The sequence below is a fragment of the Macadamia integrifolia genome, chromosome 6, assembly GCF_013358625.1.
Source record: "Macadamia integrifolia cultivar HAES 741 chromosome 6, SCU_Mint_v3, whole genome shotgun sequence".
Taxonomy (NCBI): Eukaryota; Viridiplantae; Streptophyta; class Magnoliopsida; order Proteales; family Proteaceae; genus Macadamia; species Macadamia integrifolia.
The window spans coordinates 25,025,534-25,044,309 of NC_056562.1; the positions used below are offsets into that span (position 1 = coordinate 25,025,534).

Sequence of the window (18,776 nt, forward strand, 5' to 3'; positions counted from 1 at the left end):
CTTTTTTCCTTTGTATAATTCCTCTTGCTTGGTAATGAATGTATTCATTCATCCCAAAAAAAAAGAAAAAAAAGAATCAGAGAACATGAATAATTGTTACAGTGACAATAGATAGAGATAAACAAATGATATAATGGATCATATCCCATGATCTCAATTGTCGCATCTGCTATAGGCAGCTAAACTTTATCTTTACACAAAAACCACAACAAATAAACCAAATTCAAGAAATAGAACTTTCTGATGTATATCTAGAAAAGGTAGCAGCTGAACTTGATTTTACACGGAAACTAAAACAAATAGAGGCAATACAAGAATACCTATGTGGCCAGGTAAATGTGAAAGGTAAAATGATGCCCCGGCATCAGGATGGAAACCAATTAGAGTTTCTGGTGTGGCAAAAACCTGCAATTTTTGCCATGATGTTAGGAAATGTTGACATGGACATCCCCTACAAAAAATAGAAAATAAAAAAAGTTAAGGGGAAAAAGAAAGGTATATAGTGAATGAATCTTAATATGGTTTATTCTAACAAAATACACCATGAAGAACTATGGTATGTATGACAAGTCAAGGAAAATTGCCTCTCTGGTAGCCAGCACCTTGCCTTGCCTTGACCATGAAAACTATATCCTGAGATCCCACGAGATGCCCCCCCCCCCCCCCGGGGGGGGGGGGGGGGGGGGGGGTGGGACCTAAAACTAAGAAACAATCAAGACCAAACAGAATCTATGACCTGATGCCATAAACAAATGAAGAATCAAAAGCAAGAAAGCAATCTGAACCTTAACAGAAGTAAGAATCAGTGGCCAGCAGCAGTACTATTAACTGATAACAATCAAGACCAAACAGTATCTATGACCTGATGCCATAAACAAATGAAGAATCAAAAGCAAGAAAGCAATCTGAACCTTAACAGAAGTAAGAATCAGTGGCCAGCAGCAGTACTATTAACTGATAACAATCAAGACCAAACAGTATCTATGACCTGATGCCATAAACAAATGAAGAATCAAAAGCAAGAAAGCAATCTGAACCTTAACAGAAGTAAGAATCAGTGGCCAGCAGCAGTACTACTAACTGCAGCTAATAACAAAAACCAACTTAGAAGTATACCGCAGGAAACCAAATAATTTTTTTTCCATAACTACATCTGAATCTCAATGTCCCTCACAGCTTGCTAATAAAGATCACTGCACAGTCCTACCCCTACTCTAACTTGAGCAATTAAATTCTAATTGTAGAAAGCTAACATCAAAACAACTAAAATCTCCTAAAGTACTCCTTGTAAGATTCAAAATCCAACTGAACTTAGAAAACCCAATTATAACGAACTTTCCAAATCAACTACACCACCATATTTTGCAAAAACAATAGAAGTCATACAACCCAACTAAACTCAACTCAACTAAACCCAACCCAACCTTATCCCAACTAAATGGGGTCGGCTTCATGGATCCTCTTTTCCAATCAGCTCTATGCTATGCATTTATTTTCTCATCACTTCTCCTAGATTAGGACATCAACCCCTCAAAGTAGGATGAAGATCCAACAGTCGGGTTTCAAGTTTTTAGAGCTGATCCATGATGTAACCCAATTGTAATTGGGAATTCAGTCTAGTTTGTCCCCCCCCCCTCCACACACACACATACCCAGTTTGTACACATCACTAGACTCACTACACCATTTGTAACACTAAATCACTTTCACTAAAATGTTCAAAAGTCTAATAATCATAATTACTATAATCGAAAAATTACTCACTAAATTCTAAAAATAGTAATAAAAAAAAAACCATAATAAACAGGTCTTGCATCTCACATGTTTTACCTTACTAATAACATTATTCATAGTTTCCTGGATAAAGCATATCTACTGTGCTGTTTGACATGTTCATTTCAACAAATACCATGAATTAATCCTTCCATATTAGGCCACAAATCTTCATGCGCAAATGACATTAGATAATATCTTAACCATCCTTGAAAGCTATGCATTTTGCACATGCTATATATGCCCCCCCACCCCCAGTGAATATTCCATATATCATAGCAAGTCACAGAGCGCCTTTAGTTTATTTTGAAGCAAAACATTCAGAATTGTCATTAAATATAGGAAATTCGACTGGGTGTTGACAAAGCCATTGAGGACTTCCTGAGACAAAATAAATGGGCATGTTCAAGATCAACTCATGGTAACAGAGAGAGAGAGAACACTAGATTCATATGTTTTGGGTATATACATACAGTCTTCTCAGTTGCAACACGGAATGTCCCTGGAATTGAAACCCCTGCTCCACCTCCCATGGTAACACCATTTAGAATAGCCACCTACACGGAAAAAATCATACAAGTGAAGGTTAGTATTTCTATTTTCCAACTTACACTAAAGAGAGAGTTCAGTTAACAGGTCAAAATATAATTTCAAAGCTTACTTATTGACTGCACAATTTTTTACGAAAACGGATTAAAACAGAAGAATATGCAATGTTAACAAAGGGGAAAAAATAAAAAAAGAACAGCAACTCTATCCTTCAAAGAACTCAGCATGTTTCATATCACTGGCAGCTTAAAGGTCATCATAATTTTTGATATCATTATATACCAATTGGAATACACCACGATAAGCCATATTGTGATTCTATAATTTGAAGCTATCTTCATAGATTACTTGTTTGCCTGTTATACATTTAGAAACCATAGAGATTAGACAATCTATTTCTCCCCATCAACTCTTTCCTCATTCTAATTGAATTGCACCTTTTCTCTTTTTCTTTCACTGACAAAAGCGACAACCAAATCTCATTGCTAATGTCCAAAACTCCTCTAGTCACTCAAGCTTTTGTTCATCACAGTTTATCACCCCATTTAATTTCTACAATATCATCATGCCTAAAAAAGAAGCAGAATGTCCTCTTGCTGCCTCTCCGTAGTTCTTTCTACCTGCTGCATATACACAACTCTCATCAAATTGATCAAGCAATTCTACACCTAATCCTAGTTACTCTCTCACTATGCTCCTTTTCCTATTGGATTTATTTTAAGTCAATATCAAGCATTTGTTGCATACTTTTTTCCCCTTTTAATGATTAGTATGTTGTTTAGTGGTTTAAACATAACAATTAAAAATAATTCCGCCAAAAATATGTACCTCCAACTTATGTCTGTAGCGTACTTCACCAGAAGTTCTAGAAAAAGTGGACAACTGTATATCTACTTTGTCAACAAGGCATCGAGATAAACAAAAACAAAATTTTTGTATAAAACCATCCCCAAAAAATAATTAGCATATTTATTTAAAATTTTGATGAATATGTGCTACTCTAAAAACTACCATTTGGAAGTCAGCATTGAATGGGAAAAATTCTATGACATAGAACTACGGTATCTCAGAAAATGATATCTCAACAACCTCAGAAAAGGAAAGTGCAGGCTAAAACTCAAATGCATACATCAATTGTTTCAATGCTAAAGAAATATTTGATACTTACATGTGGCTTCAAATATGTGCCCACAAGGTACATAAAACTGTATAGTTCCCTGAAGAATTCTTTACAATCTTCCATCTTCCCTGCATACAATGCAACTATAGTTTACAAGAACAATGATTTGCTAGACTAATACTAAAAAAATTCCCAGCAACAAAAAAGAAATTAATAAACCTGGAAGAAAATGAAAAAAAAAAATTCATTTGTAATGTGGTCCACAAAATGAAATATATACATTTTTTTTATTTACGAAACGAAGATGAAAACAGGAATTTGGTATCGAAATATTTCCAAATACATGTGAAAGAGACCGGATTGAAGTGCACAATTCTCACCATGTCATAATCTTTAAAAAACAAGAAAGAAAATGTCTTATTTTACCTTCATTTCGTAATCGGTAGAGAGTAACGACATCTCCACCAGCACAAAAAGCCCTGCCACTGCCCTTCAGGTTCCAAAAATGATGTCAAATCGTGGCTTTGGTATAACATGAACAAAATAAGCAAAATACACCAATAACACAAAAAGAAGAAGAATTAAAGAAAGGAATTTTGGCTGATTTGGACCTAATTGCCACATCAGACCTTGAGTTGCTTATGTGGATAGGCAGTTTAACTCCCTTAAGTGCCAATATCCCTTGATGGTGAGGTATATATATAAGCTTGATGGTGCATATCTCTCTAGTCATGGACAGACAAAATTGGAGAACCATCATCCATTGTCATAAAGTGAGAGACCAAAGAGGGATAGAACCTTGAATGGTGTTGCAGGTTTACAATTACAGCAAAGCCAAGAAGAGTCAATCATGAACAATATGGGACAGATTTTGGGACTCAATGGTAAGTCCATTGATCTCCATCAAAAAAATTTCCGCTGTAGAGATTATTTGAATCAATACAGAACAAAATCACTAACCTTCATCACGACGAAACCAATATCAGGATTTCCTTCCCAGGACTCGTACAGTTTTTTCAAACGCACTCCCTGAAGATAAAAGAAACAACATTGAGGGTCATAATGGAATAGCAAAATAGGAGAAACCCAGAAAACAAAACCATAAATATTGAGATAAAAAAAATAAATAAATAAAGGAGAACACCATTGAAGCTGTAAGAGCATTGAGGGCAGAGGGTCTGTTGAGAATAGCTGTTCGAGAATGACCTTTGCCTTCTACTAGCACCTGTAACATCAAAATAAGCGTAAATTCGAGCGATAATAGTCTTAGCTTGGAAGGATTGGATAGAATACTCACTTGATTTTGAAGTTCCTCGTTATCATCTGGGTTGATGCTATGGGAGCAGAGGTTTCTGTACTGGGGAAGAAATCTACGAATTCCATGGGAACGCTTAAGTACGAGCCCTTTGAAAATCTGCATTTTCCACTTGTCGTGTGTTCTCAATTAAGATGTTGAAAAGAAATTCTCTTCGATGAAATTCAGCTTTGACAGCCCTCGAGTATGGAGTATGGCCTGTGGATTCAAGGTTCGAACTCGATCGAAGCAAAGGGTTAATCCGTAGTCCGTACTCGAGATCCTCAAAAGAGGTTGGTGTGACGTTTGCCTTAAAAGTTCAAATCTTTGTAATCCTATGAAGTGATCTTTGTAATCCTATGAAGTGGGTAGGGTTGGGTAGAAATCGTCTGAAATTCTCATCTCGTACAATTCTATATAATTCCACCCTAAACGGTTGACACGTGTAAATATTTCATATCTACGGTCCAGATTAATTAACTATAATATAATATTAATTAACCATAATACAACCATAATACAATCTGAATCGTATATATGGAATATTTACATGTGTCAGCCATTTAGGGTGGAATTGTATGGAATTGTACGAGGTGAGAATTTCAGACGATTTCTACCCGGGTTAGGGTTGCCATGCATTCAGAACACACAACTGATGGTCAATTGGAAACAATTGGGTTTCAGATTAAGCCTTTTTTATAACGTTTCTGTGATGTTCCTTTCAATAAAAACATAAATTTTTCGTTTCTAAAAATAGAAATGGAATTGAGGGTATTTAATAAGTCATGTTTCTAAAAGTTGATAGTAACCAGTGTAAGAATGACCATGATTCATTTCCGAAAACAGTGTCTCTTGGGTCATTTCTTGAACAAAAAATTAGTAAAATTTTCTATTTCTATTTCTGAAAATAAGTGAAACGAAATAGTTTTATCAAACGTTTATTATTTCGTTTCTAGACACAAAAACGTGTTTCTTGAAACGTTATCAAATGGACCCTAAGAAAACTCATTTGATGTTTGCTGGAAAGGGAAAGTAAATTTGGGCTTGCCAGGATTTCGAGAATTTCCTATTTGTTATTAAAAAATAAAATAAAATAAATTACTCATATGAGACAAGAAAATCAACAGATTCTATTGATTGTGCTCATTTTTTATTCTTTTGGTATATTTTTCCTTTTGTACTCTCAATATTTAAATTATTATTTTTTGTGTAAATATCATGCTTACGGCTCACATGTAATTATATTATATATAACAATTTAGGTATCAAAAGTATATGAAAAATTATAAGTAACCATTTATGATAAGACTTTCGTTGGTTTAAATTATTATATTTCATAAATCACTTGTGATTTGCTGTATTGTGGTTACTGTATCAGATGATCCTGATGGTTTGGGTTATCCAGAGGAAACCCGGTTATTGATTTGGTTCTATGTGAACGGGGTGTGACATAAACTGAAAATTTTGTTTTTGACACGAAACGTCGTTACTAAACGCAGCCCAAGTTATCACCAAACATTTTATTCTACTTTTTTATTGCCATAGAATGAACACACAAAAAAACGTACCAAAAACGATTTTTTAGATGACTACCAACTTTTTTAACTTTTGGGGAGAGAATGTTTTTTTTTTTTAATCGCCCTTGGCCGTATTCCAAGATCAACCATAAAACGGGTGCTTCAGGGACTACCAATTGAGTATATCCACGTGTCCCACAGAGACTTAACGGTTGAAATTTAAAAGAGATGGGTCGCGCCCTTTGCGTATCTCATCACAGGGCCTGGTCAGTGTATAATAAAACCTTCTCCCTCCCGTCCCCTCTCCCATCTTTAATAACAATAATAATCTCTCTCTCTCTCTATGAACAGAAAAGCCTCTGCAGAAAGTTACAGTAATTCAGATGAATAGAATCATTAATACGTTGAAACACATCTCATCTTCCATCTCTGCTAATCTAATGGCGGCTTCTACCCCACTCGGCGCCTGTTTCGAGCAGTCCATTATCATGGCCGCTCTCCGATCTTATCTTGCAGAGTTCATATCTTCTTTCCTCTTCGTCTTCGCTTCTGTTGGATCTACCATGTCTGCCCGTGAGTTCTCCTTCCTTCACACAATCACTCACTAAAAAAACATAATAAGACAAAAGTTATGATCACGTTATAATAGATTAATGTGTCTAACCCGAATGAACCAGTTTAAATTTGAACCATGAGTGATTTAGTGAAATTTATATGGGTTTCCCTTATTTACAGTTAGGCTAACGCCGGATGCTACATCAAATCCGTCCAGTCTGGTGGCCATTGCCTTAGCAAATGCTTTCGCCTTATTATCGGCAGTCTACATCTCCGTTAACATTTCAGGCGGCCACGTAAACCCCGCCGTCACCTTTGGAATGGCTGTCGGTGGCCACATCAGCATTCCGACGGCCATGTTCTACTGGGTGGCACAGATTTTGGGCTCTGTTATGGCTTGCCTTCTCTTGAGAGTAGTTACTGTCACACAAGTAATTCAATTCTTCTCTTTATGGGATTTTATACTATCATCCGGGTTTATCCTGACCCGACAATGTGGTCCGGTTTTTTTGCAGGGGGTTCATGCCCATGAAATTGCAGTGGAAATGACGGGTTTCGGGGCGGCAGTGTTGGAATGCGTTATGACATTCACATTAGTCTATACGGTTTATGCAGCGGGAGACCAGAGAAGAGGGTCATTTGCAGTCATTGGCCCTGTCATGATCGGGCTTATAGTCGGAGCCAACATCCTTGCGGCGGGTCCATTTACGGGTGGGTCGATGAACCCGGCATTGTCATTCGGAACGGCTCTTATTAGTGGGAATTTTAAGAACCAAGCGGTTTATTGGGTCGGACCCCTGATTGGGGCTGCAGCTGCGGCTCTTCTTTATGAGAATGTGATATTTCCTCCTCAACCAACTGATTCATCACGAGGTTTGGTTTTGGAGGGAGTAGGAGTCTAACCATCTCATGATGGGTCAATTCATCTCTATTTTGTTTTTAGGAAAAATTACATGATTACTCACTTTTGGGGTTCTTTTTACAAAATTATCCATCAAAAGTTTCAGTTAACAAAAATACCCAAAATTAGGTTTCCCTTTACAAAATTACCCACTTAAAGTTTAAGTTAACAAAAATATCTAAAATTGAGTTTGGGTTTACAAAACTACCCACTCAAAGTTTTAGTCATAAAAAAATACATGATTATATGTGGAAGATAAAGAATCACTATTTTGGGTAGTTTTGTAAACCCAAACCTGATTTTAGGTATTTTTGTTAACTAAAACTTTGGGTGGGTAGTTTTGTAAACTCAAACATAATTTTGGGTATTTTTGTTAACTAAAACTTTTTGTGTGTAATTTTATAAAGGGAAACTCAAAAATGGATAATCATGTAATTTTCCCAATTCCCCTTATCCCCACTTTTTTTTTGGTTTATTTTATTTTATTTTCTTTGTTGAAATTCTTGTCTATAGTTAATATTATGTGAAAAGATGCATGATTAAATAAAATTAGATTAAATTTATCAATTTTTGATAATTGGTTTTGGTTATAAATTATGAGAAAATAAGTTTCTAATGAGTTTCAGACTATCATCGGTTTTGGTTTTCATGTTTAGTTCTAACTGGCTTAGGTTCGATTTTGATTCAGTTTCAAAATACTCTAATTCGAAGCCCATCCAATAAGGGATTGATTAGGTTAGATTATTTCCGGCTGATTCAGCCGGTTGCAATGATTCGTTTGCCTTATTTCACCCATTAGAAGAACCTTTAAATTTCAGTTGTTGAGAGGGATTAATTTCTTTTCCCTCGCTCTCCAAGGATAATACCAAGGAAAATGAAATCGTTAAAATGACTTGGGTCTAAACATGAACAACTAGACGTGATTGTCCGACCATGATCAAGCATCAGTCTTAATGAACCTGAATGATCAATTATGCAAAATATGGATTTACGAACATTTTCATTCAACCCAATTGTATGATCATTAATATTCTAAAATCTTTTTAATTAAATGTGAGAGTTAAAACTAGAAGTTCAATCCCCACACCTACAATGATTGGAAACAACATAAAGTGATTATCTACATTCCATCCCCTGGAGAATGTCACAATGATAAGACCACCCCCTCTGTTTTACCAAATTATTCTCAGACCCCCTACTATCAGTTACAGTTAAGGAATATGCCATATATGCTGATGTCAACTGGTGTATTTTTTTTAAAATACCAAAATATAAAAGGTAAAATTACCTGATATACCCTTCTTTTAACCCCTAACCCTCATCACATACCCTTCTTCCCCAAACCGTGAAGAGCAATGCCGGCGACATCGTCGCCTCATTCCCATAGCCAAGGTCCAAATTCGTCGAGGCGATCAAAGCTGCTACCCAATTGAGCAGTAAGAGGTTTCACTACATATTCTCACTTGGTCCATAGATTTAGATCACAAATACCTCATTCTCTTGGTTATGTTGGAAATATACACATAATGGTTCATAGATTTAGAACCTTGAAACTTTTTTCTCCAATCCTGTAATTTTTATTTTTGCATTCTTTACCTGATAGGAAAATCAAAATGGAAGCAAGAGAGCAACATAAAGTCAGTTTAATTGTTCTGCTAATTCAATGTATTTACTTTTGAATCACCCCTAGAGAACACTCAGAAACGGATTTCTTAACTATCAATCAATTGGTGGCCATGGCTGTGAGGAAACCACCCTTCTAGCTCCTGAAAATCAATGTGATATTGGTGCAAGACCTAGCTCCTCTGTCCAGTAAAATGCGCACCTATGCGGTCGCCTAGGTTAACCAAACACGCAAGCTCTCCACCAGCGTCGACTCTCGTGGTCACATCGACCCAACCTAGAATGATAAGTTTGTGTACCGTGTCGACAGCTAGTTTCTCCAATCTGACACCTCTGCCGTCATGATCGAAATCTGTGCCCTCTGCTGCTTCTGCGACGTTTGCATTGGAACACTGAGTCCTTGTCGGCAACCTCATCCCAAACAACGTCGCAACTGTGGATCCACCCTCCACGGTATGCGATTCGTAGACCTCCAGATCCGACATCCCTCAGGTCGTCCACAGGGCATCCTCAACATTTGTGTCGCAGTCCTCGACAGTTCATTGCGAAGTATGCCACTCTACACCATTGCCAATTCTGCCGTCGGATACCGTGACCTAAGGGGGGAAGAAGTCCACACCCCCGACCACTATAATCACCCACCTCCCAAGATCCAACTACATCGCACTAGAAGCGATGTCTCCGGGATGCTAAAAAATAAGGATATCACGTCGCTAACGGAGCCCACCCATCTAATACATCCCTCAGGCCACCATAACCACTGCCACCACCACTGCCACTGCCACTGCCATTGCCACCGCCACCACCAACACCAGAAGGAAACGAGAGACACTACCATGCACCTAGTGTGCTTGCAAGAGGATAATTGAGTTGTGAGTAGCTTTGCATTTGGTCATGTGTTAATCAAAAGGGTAAATTCATCATTTCAATTCCTCACTTAACAATGACTAACGGCAGGGGGTCTGAGAATAATTTTGTGAAATAGAATGAGTGGTCTTATTATTGTGGTATTCTCCAAGGGGTGGGAGGTAAATTTCCCTTTATTTTATTGCCAGAAGAAGATACAAACTATCAAAGCTCTAAAAAGACTACAAAGGCCATTGAATTTAATGCTTAGAAAAGAGAGAGAATTAAAAGGCTCACTTCAGATAACGGGTAAGGAGCTTGCGAAGGATAGTCTTCAGCGACTACTGGGGCATAAGATCCAATGAAGATGTCGCCATAAATAAACCCGGCCAAACCACCCCCAACAAGTGGGCCAACCCAATAAATCCAGTTACCAGCAAAGTCACCACTGACAACAGCTGGTCCAAATGAACGAGCCGGGTTCATTGAACCACCACTGAATGGACCAGCAGCCAAGATGTTCGCACCAACGATGAACCCAATTGCGATCGGAGCAATTGTTCCAAGTGATCCCTTCTTGGGGTCAGCTGCGGTGGCGTAGACGGTGAAAACCAATGCGAAGGTTATGACAATCTCCATCACGATGCCTCCGAAGGCTGACATGCCGGAAGCAACACCATGGGTTGGTACGGACTGCAAAAAACCAGGATGAAAGAACCGGTGTCAGATAAACCTGGTTCACTGATTAGAACTAATATTCTGTGAATTTGGATTCTCATCCTCCCCCTTGTTTACACCAAGCATTAATTCAATATTTAATGTCTAGTACACTCTGTCAGGGCTTATTCTATTCTAAGTCATTGATTGGATATAAGGAGGGATAAGTGTCAGCATAACCCATTAACCCTAATATTATCCACGTAGTTACACAAATTATATGGCATCATTAACTTATCAACTACTAATATTGATGACGTCCTCTTTTGTTATTATTATTTTTTATTTGTTAACAACGGCTTGACTAGTCCTTGGAACAAAAATTAATTCCATAATCACATGGATTTGATCATACCGTGGTTAGTGAAAATCATTTAACTTTCAGTGAAAGTAGTGAAAATCACTAAATACACCTTGCTTACTGAGGTGAAAGTTCATTGCCAACTCTGCTACCTCTTTAGGGTTTATTTCCTCTTATATTATCAATTATGTAACTATTATATTTCAATATTAAGGGCAAAAGAGATGATTCCTCATTGCACTAGTGGAGTGGGGAGGGATGAGTTGAGGAGGGGAAGGGTGAAGTCTCACAACACACTGGTACCCCCAATGGTGGCACATGAAAAGTAACATCCACATAGATCTCACATGATCATGAAATTGAGAGAAACTAAAAAAAGAAAAAAAAAATTCGAGAAGGCATATAGTACATTTGTTGCGTGGGGTAAATACATGCATCTTAAAAATGATAACAAATAAACAAACTTGACTCTGATATCATGTTAAATATAGTAAAATAATCCATGAAATACCATTGGAAGCAATTTTTTAAGTCAAGGTATCAGTAATGGTATTAATCTCGACTGTATGAAGCCGAAAAAATGGTTTTGCCCACAATTTTGATTTAAAAAAATGGTAGCAATATTAGGCACGACTTGAAATACACATCTAAGATATCCTAGGTAACCAACATAGAACAATTGACTTTCAAGGTGAGTGGCCCCACTGAGATAAGAGGAGTCGAACATAGAACCACATGCTTTCTAAGGCGAAGGTCCCTTACCAACTTGGCCACCTATTAGGGTTCTTAAAACAACTGATCTATAACTTGTAAGATCTCAACAAAAACATTAGATTTCTTTGTTTAATAAGTGAAGTTATTGATCTTTGTCCTGTGATAGACAATCTTACGTACCTTGGCATTGGTGACGAATTGGAGGAGGAGGCAGGCAGCGATAGAGCCAAGCAGTTGGGCAACCCAATAGAAGATGCCAGTGAGGATGGTAATATTACCACCGACGGCCAATCCAAAATTGACGGCAGGGTTCAAGTGGCCACCAGAGATGTTGGCCGCTATGGACACACCAACGAACAAAGCAAAAGCATGAGCTATGGCAATGGCGACAAGGCCAGCTGGGTCCAACGCTGCATCTGATGTAAGATCACCTGCATAGTACATAGCCATTAACTAATCAAGTTATCATTCCCAGTTCCAAAAATTCACAAAAAGAAGGATGAAGGAGCATGCCCTCCACTAACTGTAAGAAATTGCAGAGCCAACACCAGCGAAGACAAAGAGAAGAGTGGCTATGAACTCAGCCAAGTAAGCCTTCAAAGAAGAAACACTGAAGGAGTCACCAAAGTATCCAAATGCAAGCTTCACCATCTTTGGTGATTGGCTTGTTGCAGAGAGAGAGAGAGAGAGACCCTTCCTAGAGGTCCTTAAGGCCCATGTCACAGGGTGGGTGTTTATATAATGGTTTATACGTAAGACTCTATAAAGATATAAGAGGATTAATTACAGCTAAGTCACATTGCCGGCACCGGCCATGGACCCACATGGGAATAAAAGGTTAGAGAAACCTCCATAAAAGTGATTGATTAGAACATGTCTTAAGAGGTTATGTGAGACAAGAGAGGTGGATCATCGCATTGAGCTGGAACCAGAGGCTAAGCCACTGGCAATGGCACCTTACAGGATGGACCCACCGGAGCAAGAAGAGCTGAGGTCGACAAGGCAAAGACTACTTGTATCACCAGATATGGGTGCCTTCGACTTTCTAGTGATGCCTTTTGGCTTGACCAATGCCCCAGCAATGTTTTGCACCCTGATGCTCCGAGGTCCCCTACCAACCAAAGCCGTCCCTATGCCATACTTGGGCATCTTAGGCATCATGGATGAAGGAACACCATGCATGATCCCAACAGTTAATGTGAAGACTAGTGTGCCCACTTTATCTGCCTTGCAGCTTGTCAAGGGAGTCAAGAAGGGCATCACAAATCTCCAAGCCCATTTGACAAGCAAGGCTTGGTTAAGGTAATGGAATTTTACATCCCAACCCAAAAAAAGAGTTGACCGGAAAACTGCTTCCCACCGCATTAAGTGCATGCAAGATCTAAGGCCTTGGCCACTCCATAAGAAATCTCTTTGAATAGCTTCCAACAACCAATGGGAATGCAAAACAGCGATATGATTTATTTCAACATGTTGTTTGTTCGGGTTTGATTGTGTCGGAGGTCTATAATTCAGATTAGGTTTATCATTGGAATAACTGCATTGGTGATATTGAACCCCCAAAAAAAACAATATGTACAACCAGTCCGTGAACAGGCAACCATCACACTGTAAAAATTGGATAGGTTATCTATATCATTGGGCCTCTTCAAGACTACTAATTCATGAATTGTGCAAAGGTCAAAAAGCCAATTATTAATGGATTCCTTTTCAATCTGTTAAAATACTCGTTTGGCGAGGGTTCAAATACATCGTAAGCTAAACTCGTGCTAATGAATTATAACCCGCAATGAATAGGAATGTATAAAACTATGAAGACCCAATACGAATACTGTAATAATTCAGCAAAAGAACGTTCTCCCGCTTCCAGACATGTTGAACTCCAAATATTCTTGTATAGTCAACGGGGATCGATTCTATGAAAGATCGTCAATAGTGGACACAAGGTGTCTTTAGAGTATACCAAATCAATATAGCTATCCTTCTATGCTTGCATCAATAATGTACTTAGATATCATAGTTCTCAATCATATAAACCTGCATTGACTTTCCATAATACTTCTTGACCGGATCAACCTATCGAATTTCTTTTGTAGTATATATATATATATATATTTATGTATTTCAGGTTAGAATTAAGTTTTCCTTCACCCATGGAGGAAGAAAATTCTTTTACCCCTAGTGATATGATCATGTGATTAATTCATGTCATTTCCACCCCTTATGTGGAAAATACATTTTTCCCGTGCTAATCAAGGGTTAAATCTCCATGGTGAAAAGATTCTCTTCACTGTGGGTGAAGAAAAACTGAACCCTACCAGAGAGGCAAACTATTCACTCCCCAAATACTTATATGGTTGTCAACTTGTCATGTTCATAAACCTTCTTGCCGTTTGATATTTAGATCATTACCAGAAGATTCAATAACCCTCCTTAGAACAATGACACTCTCTAGCCACCATTTTTTTAGCAATTTTTTTACCTAGAAATAAATATAACATACTCCATGGCTGCAAACAAAAACATTTTACATTACAGTTGACACTTCAATCAACAGTGGCCGGGTTCCTGAACTCCAAGGGCGGAAACAGGATTTTTATTATGGGCAACCAATCAGAGGTAAAGATAAACAACTACCTGGGATTTACAGATACTAGGGTTGACATAGAAGGAAGGTGTACTTAAAACACTTCCAACAACCCACAGCTGTTTATCCGGCGTAAAACACTCCGCCCATGTTTACCTCAGAGGCAAAACACCCTGGTTTGAACAATAACTAACCCACCAGCTGCAATCTGCAACCTTTCAAATTTTGAAATGAATGCAACAGCTCACATTACATTACAGAAACCCTCCACATAGGCCTACATCAAGGAAAGAGTTCACCTGGAATGGGAAGCACTTCCAAGTTCAGCTTCATGAACTGAGGATAATGGAATATCTCCCGCAAACACACAGGCAACAGGCAGCATGGGGGCCAAAAAACAAACCACGTCACCCCATCTGAACAACACTAGAAAAATATCAAATACATTTATCTATTAGTTGATTATATAATCTACACGCGAGCAGAATCTTCAGGCTCAATTCAAATAAGACGTCCAATACATAAGTTGGATATGACCATCCAACAGAATGTGTAGGCACCACCTTCAAACCATCCCGGGCAGCACTTAAATCAGCTCAAGAGGTGACCAGTAATGCATGTGAAACCTGCATCTTTGCTCCAACATAAGACGGGGTAAAGGACCGCTGGATTCACCCATTCTCATTTGATATCAAAATAATACAAAACGCCAAAAAAATAGAGTACCTGTTGATATCTCATGATAGGCGAACCAGGCCGCAAGTGCATCGCAAGTCACCAGCTTAATTCTCTTTTCTGCAGGTTCAAGCCCCAATACAAGGAGTTTCCATACAAAGTATGTTAAGTATGTTGGGAAGTAAGTATAGGGAAAGCAATTGCTCATATCCTAATACTACTGAACAAAATAAGATTAATATAAGCCCCTATGAAAAATTACATTCAAAACCTACTAAAGAAGAAAAAGTGAATTTCTTTTTTCAGGTTCTCTTTAACTCCTTTAATTAATATTTACAGACTCTGCACAGGTGTAACTGTCTGTCACTCAATGGCCACAGGGTTTCTTGAAACTCGAACGGCAGCACATCTCCCTCCTCTCATCCATGGTTATTCCCTGTTACAAAACCATTGTTAGCTTCTAACTTGGAAGCACACACACGCACACACACACACAGAAATTGAACCTAGGAAGGGCTTCTATGACACCCAAATATCTACCATGGGGCCACTCAATTGGGGCTAAAAATATAGCTTCAAGAAAAATCCAGTCAATGGGAGAGTGAACGGTAGAGGTCGAACTACCAGTAAGCAACTTGGCATGCACACCCATGCACAGAGAAGCATGCCAATATGTGGGAGGATATTTGAATGAATCAGGCTCTAGAATTGACATTTAGCAAATCCATACCATGTCCTCTCTACCCAATGTTTGTAATAGCCACATCACTAATCCATCTGGCACAATGATAGTATGCAAAGCAAGAGCCCTTTCCTAGTGCAAAGTTCCTTTTGATGATTTTAAAACTGCACTTTTGAATTTACAGCTCACCCAAATAACAGGGAAGAAGTCGTAAAGCTCCATGAAGCTCCGTGACATTGACTGAAGCACAATAAAATCACATTCCGAGGAATTTAAACATTAAATGCAGAGAACAGGAATTTACCCTTTGATGATGCCACGCTTCTGTGTGGCAATTTGGTACTACTCTTGTCATGTGAAACAGCAGGTATCTTTGAGACGATCAAAGAGCTCTGTAGCCCTTCTAATAGCTGTAGGCATCAGCATCCACACATTACTTACAAGCTCAAAAAAATGTACATGATGAACTGGAATGTGAAAGTAAACACATACATATTTTCTTATAAAACATAAGGAGAAAAGTACCCAGCCAGTCTAGTGTTCCCTATGCCCAGACAAACCTGGGCGAGAATAGACCCAACTGCCCCCGTGCCTGCTGGGTTTTTTCACGCCCAGCTGTGTCTGGGCATGGTAATGCTAGACTGACAGGGTTCCCTTGCCGAAAGCCTAAATATTACACAAACTGAATAGCAAAGCATAAGCAAATGTGTAGAAAGGAACAAATCACCAATGCTGCGGGCCCAATATTCATTTGATTGGGGTATAAAAATATCCATTAGGTTGATGCTATTCCCAAAAAGCATGCCAAATATATGATTGTTTCAATACAATAGGTTCGCAATCCATAATAGAACGCAGATAATCCAACAGAATACGGAATTGGTGTCCTTTTCAAGAAATCAAGGTATAGTATCAGTCCCAGATCAGAGAGAAGCAAAAGGATTAGAGGCAAAAAAATATGAAGTAGAGGAGTATCATGGTCAAGTCCAAAGAGTGAATGGCAAGGACAGTTTATGCCGATAAACTAAAAAGAGTTTCAAAAAGCAACAGAAGGAATAATAAAGAAGATTACTAATAAAACCCATCAAATATAACCTTACAACATCCCAGTTATCTGGAAAATTAAGCACAATTTTAGTTCAAACATCCTCATCGAGATATCCCTATCCAAACTTCCATGAGTTAATTGCTTAACATGGCATTTGCTTCTCAAGAACTTGGAACACAAAAAGGTGTCAAAAGAATAATTTTTTTGAAGTAGAAAAAAAAAAATTCGTAAATATTTTCCACCATAATGAAGTGTAGTCTATGAAGCTCGACTATTTTCTAATCCCATTCAATACTACTCTCCAATGCTTCCCCCTCGAGTTTCATTCCTAAACTGCCAAAATCATAGAGAAGAAAGCAGAAAAAAAGATGAAACGGGGAAATGGTAAAATTTCAGTTTCAGCTTCAGTCTCAGGACGAGAAAATATCTGATACATGCACTACAAATGCAAGGAAAAAAAAATGAAAATTCTCAAGAAATTACCCTGGATGTTGGCTGAATCCGGCGATTGGATCTCCGAGGCTCAACAGTATCAGGTGTTGGTTTACCAGAATTATTATTGTGAATAGCATCCTTTTCCCCATTTTTAGTCAACTTTTCACCAGAAGGTGCCTTTTTACCTTTACCAACTCTTTGGACATGTTCCACAGCTGAAGACTTCTTCTTGGAGAGAGGAGCATCTGATGCATGAGCTAGTGAGGAAAATAAATTTGGGCCTTCAGTTGTTTTGTGAGTACCTTGGAAAGAACCAAACTCTAGCAGGCTCTTCTTTTCTGAGATGCACTCATCCTGGCCATTAGATGCTTTAGCATTTGTTAAATGATCTGTCACAGCACCATAATCTGAAGCAGAGACAACAGATGTCGAGGAACTATCCTTTCCGGATAAGTTCTTAATTGTTCTCCCTGACTTAAGCATCTTGGGTTTAGATTCAGTAACTCGTTTCCCCTTAGGATCAGCTTTAGAAGTATTTTTCCACCCACGACCAGATCCTTGAGGCATCAAGTATTTCGCTATTTTAATTGAATCATTTCCTTCACTTGATTGACCACCTGCACCTGAAATATAGTGTTTGCTCACTTCCATAAATTTCCTTTTCTTTCCGGGCTTAGGAACACCAAAAATCACTCTTGATCCTTCCATCTGTAGACCAGTCCTCTTTGTCCTGAGTGCATCAGAACCGTTTCCTTCTCTTGTGTTCTTCCCCACAGTGAATACTTTTTCCTTCTCAGAAAGTGCCAGTAGCTTTGAGTCCCCAGTTTTTACAGATTCTACAGTGCCTGTAACTTTTGACAACGTAACTTTGCCCCTGGTTTCAACTACAGGGTCAATCTCAGAAATGTGTCTGCCCAGTTTAGGTCTCTTTTCCTGTGGCGTATCACCCTGAGCATCACAACAGAGATAAAACTCAACAAACAAACAATTGTGAAGTAACAGATGCATAGGTACTGTTAATTATTAGATAAATTCGACATCAGACCTCATGAGGACGAGAATTGTTTTCTGTTGTGTGCCATTCCACCCACTGCCCATCCTCCCAAACAAGATGAGGCCTCAGATGCCATGCCCTAACAATTGACCTATCTCCTTGAGCTGGATACAAAATTACAAGTCAAATTTACCTCCCATGATAAAAAAAATTATATGATAAGAGAAATTTCCAAACAACTTCAGTGGGACAAAATTGATATAATAAAATAAAATAAAAAAAATACCTGTAAACTGAACAGTGAATGTTGTTTCATCTTCCTTGCTCTTTTCCATGATAATTCCTTCGCACCACCTGAAAATTTAAACTATGGACTCAAATGACACTTACTAGCTCACATAATAAGACAATAAAATAAAGCTAAAGGAGTTTTTTTTTGGGGGGG

General features: G+C 38.3%; 3 protein-coding genes across 7 annotated transcripts in view; all 3 read right to left on the minus strand.

Annotated features, from left to right (window-relative positions):
• The window catches only part of LOC122080910 (3-hydroxyisobutyryl-CoA hydrolase-like protein 1, mitochondrial), an 8,365-nt gene extending 3,295 nt beyond the window's left edge, over nt 1–5,070 (minus strand). The window contains exons 1-7 of the mRNA XM_042647795.1: nt 4,740–5,070; nt 4,587–4,667; nt 4,403–4,471; nt 3,869–3,932; nt 3,491–3,570; nt 2,247–2,330; nt 321–405 (exon numbers count right to left, since the gene is read on the minus strand). Of these exons, the coding sequence (XP_042503729.1) occupies nt 321–405; nt 2,247–2,330; nt 3,491–3,570; nt 3,869–3,932; nt 4,403–4,471; nt 4,587–4,667; nt 4,740–4,862 (586 nt within the window). The 5' untranslated portion in view covers nt 4,863–5,070. The remainder of the gene's footprint in view (nt 1–320; nt 406–2,246; nt 2,331–3,490; nt 3,571–3,868; nt 3,933–4,402; nt 4,472–4,586; nt 4,668–4,739) is intronic.
• A 1,527-nt stretch (nt 5,071–6,597) lies between these two features.
• On the minus strand, nt 6,598–12,602 carry LOC122082787 (probable aquaporin TIP2-2). Of its 2 annotated transcripts, XM_042650558.1 has the most exons (4): nt 12,435–12,602; nt 12,091–12,341; nt 10,476–10,871; nt 6,598–6,857 (listed from the first exon to the last, which is right to left on the minus strand). In XM_042650558.1, the coding sequence occupies exons 1-4, from the start codon at nt 12,559–12,561 to the stop codon at nt 6,855–6,857; spliced, it is 777 nt and encodes a 258-aa protein (XP_042506492.1). In that variant the 5' UTR covers nt 12,562–12,602; the 3' UTR covers nt 6,598–6,854. The 2 variants fall into 2 exon arrangements, with proteins under 2 accessions (XP_042506492.1, XP_042506491.1); XM_042650557.1 differs by lacking the exon at nt 6,598–6,857 and having other exon boundaries at nt 10,351–10,871.
• A 2,322-nt stretch (nt 12,603–14,924) lies between these two features.
• LOC122082490 overlaps nt 14,925–18,776 on the minus strand; it is a 26,718-nt gene continuing 22,866 nt past the window's right edge. For 2 of the 4 annotated variants that reach the window (XR_006141327.1, XR_006141325.1), the window contains exons 12-17: nt 18,618–18,685; nt 18,383–18,495; nt 17,386–18,285; nt 16,159–16,264; nt 15,224–15,608; nt 14,925–15,123 (exon numbers count right to left, since the gene is read on the minus strand). Coding sequence is in view for 1 of the 4 variants with exons in the window: in XM_042650094.1 (XP_042506028.1) it covers nt 15,592–15,608; nt 16,159–16,264; nt 17,386–18,285; nt 18,383–18,495; nt 18,618–18,685 (1,204 nt within the window). In the remaining 3 variants the exon portion in view is untranslated. Of the gene's footprint in view, nt 15,609–16,158; nt 16,265–17,385; nt 18,286–18,382; nt 18,496–18,617; nt 18,686–18,776 lie in introns of all 4 variants that reach the window. The other 2 variants (XR_006141326.1, XM_042650094.1) reach the window with 2 other exon arrangements.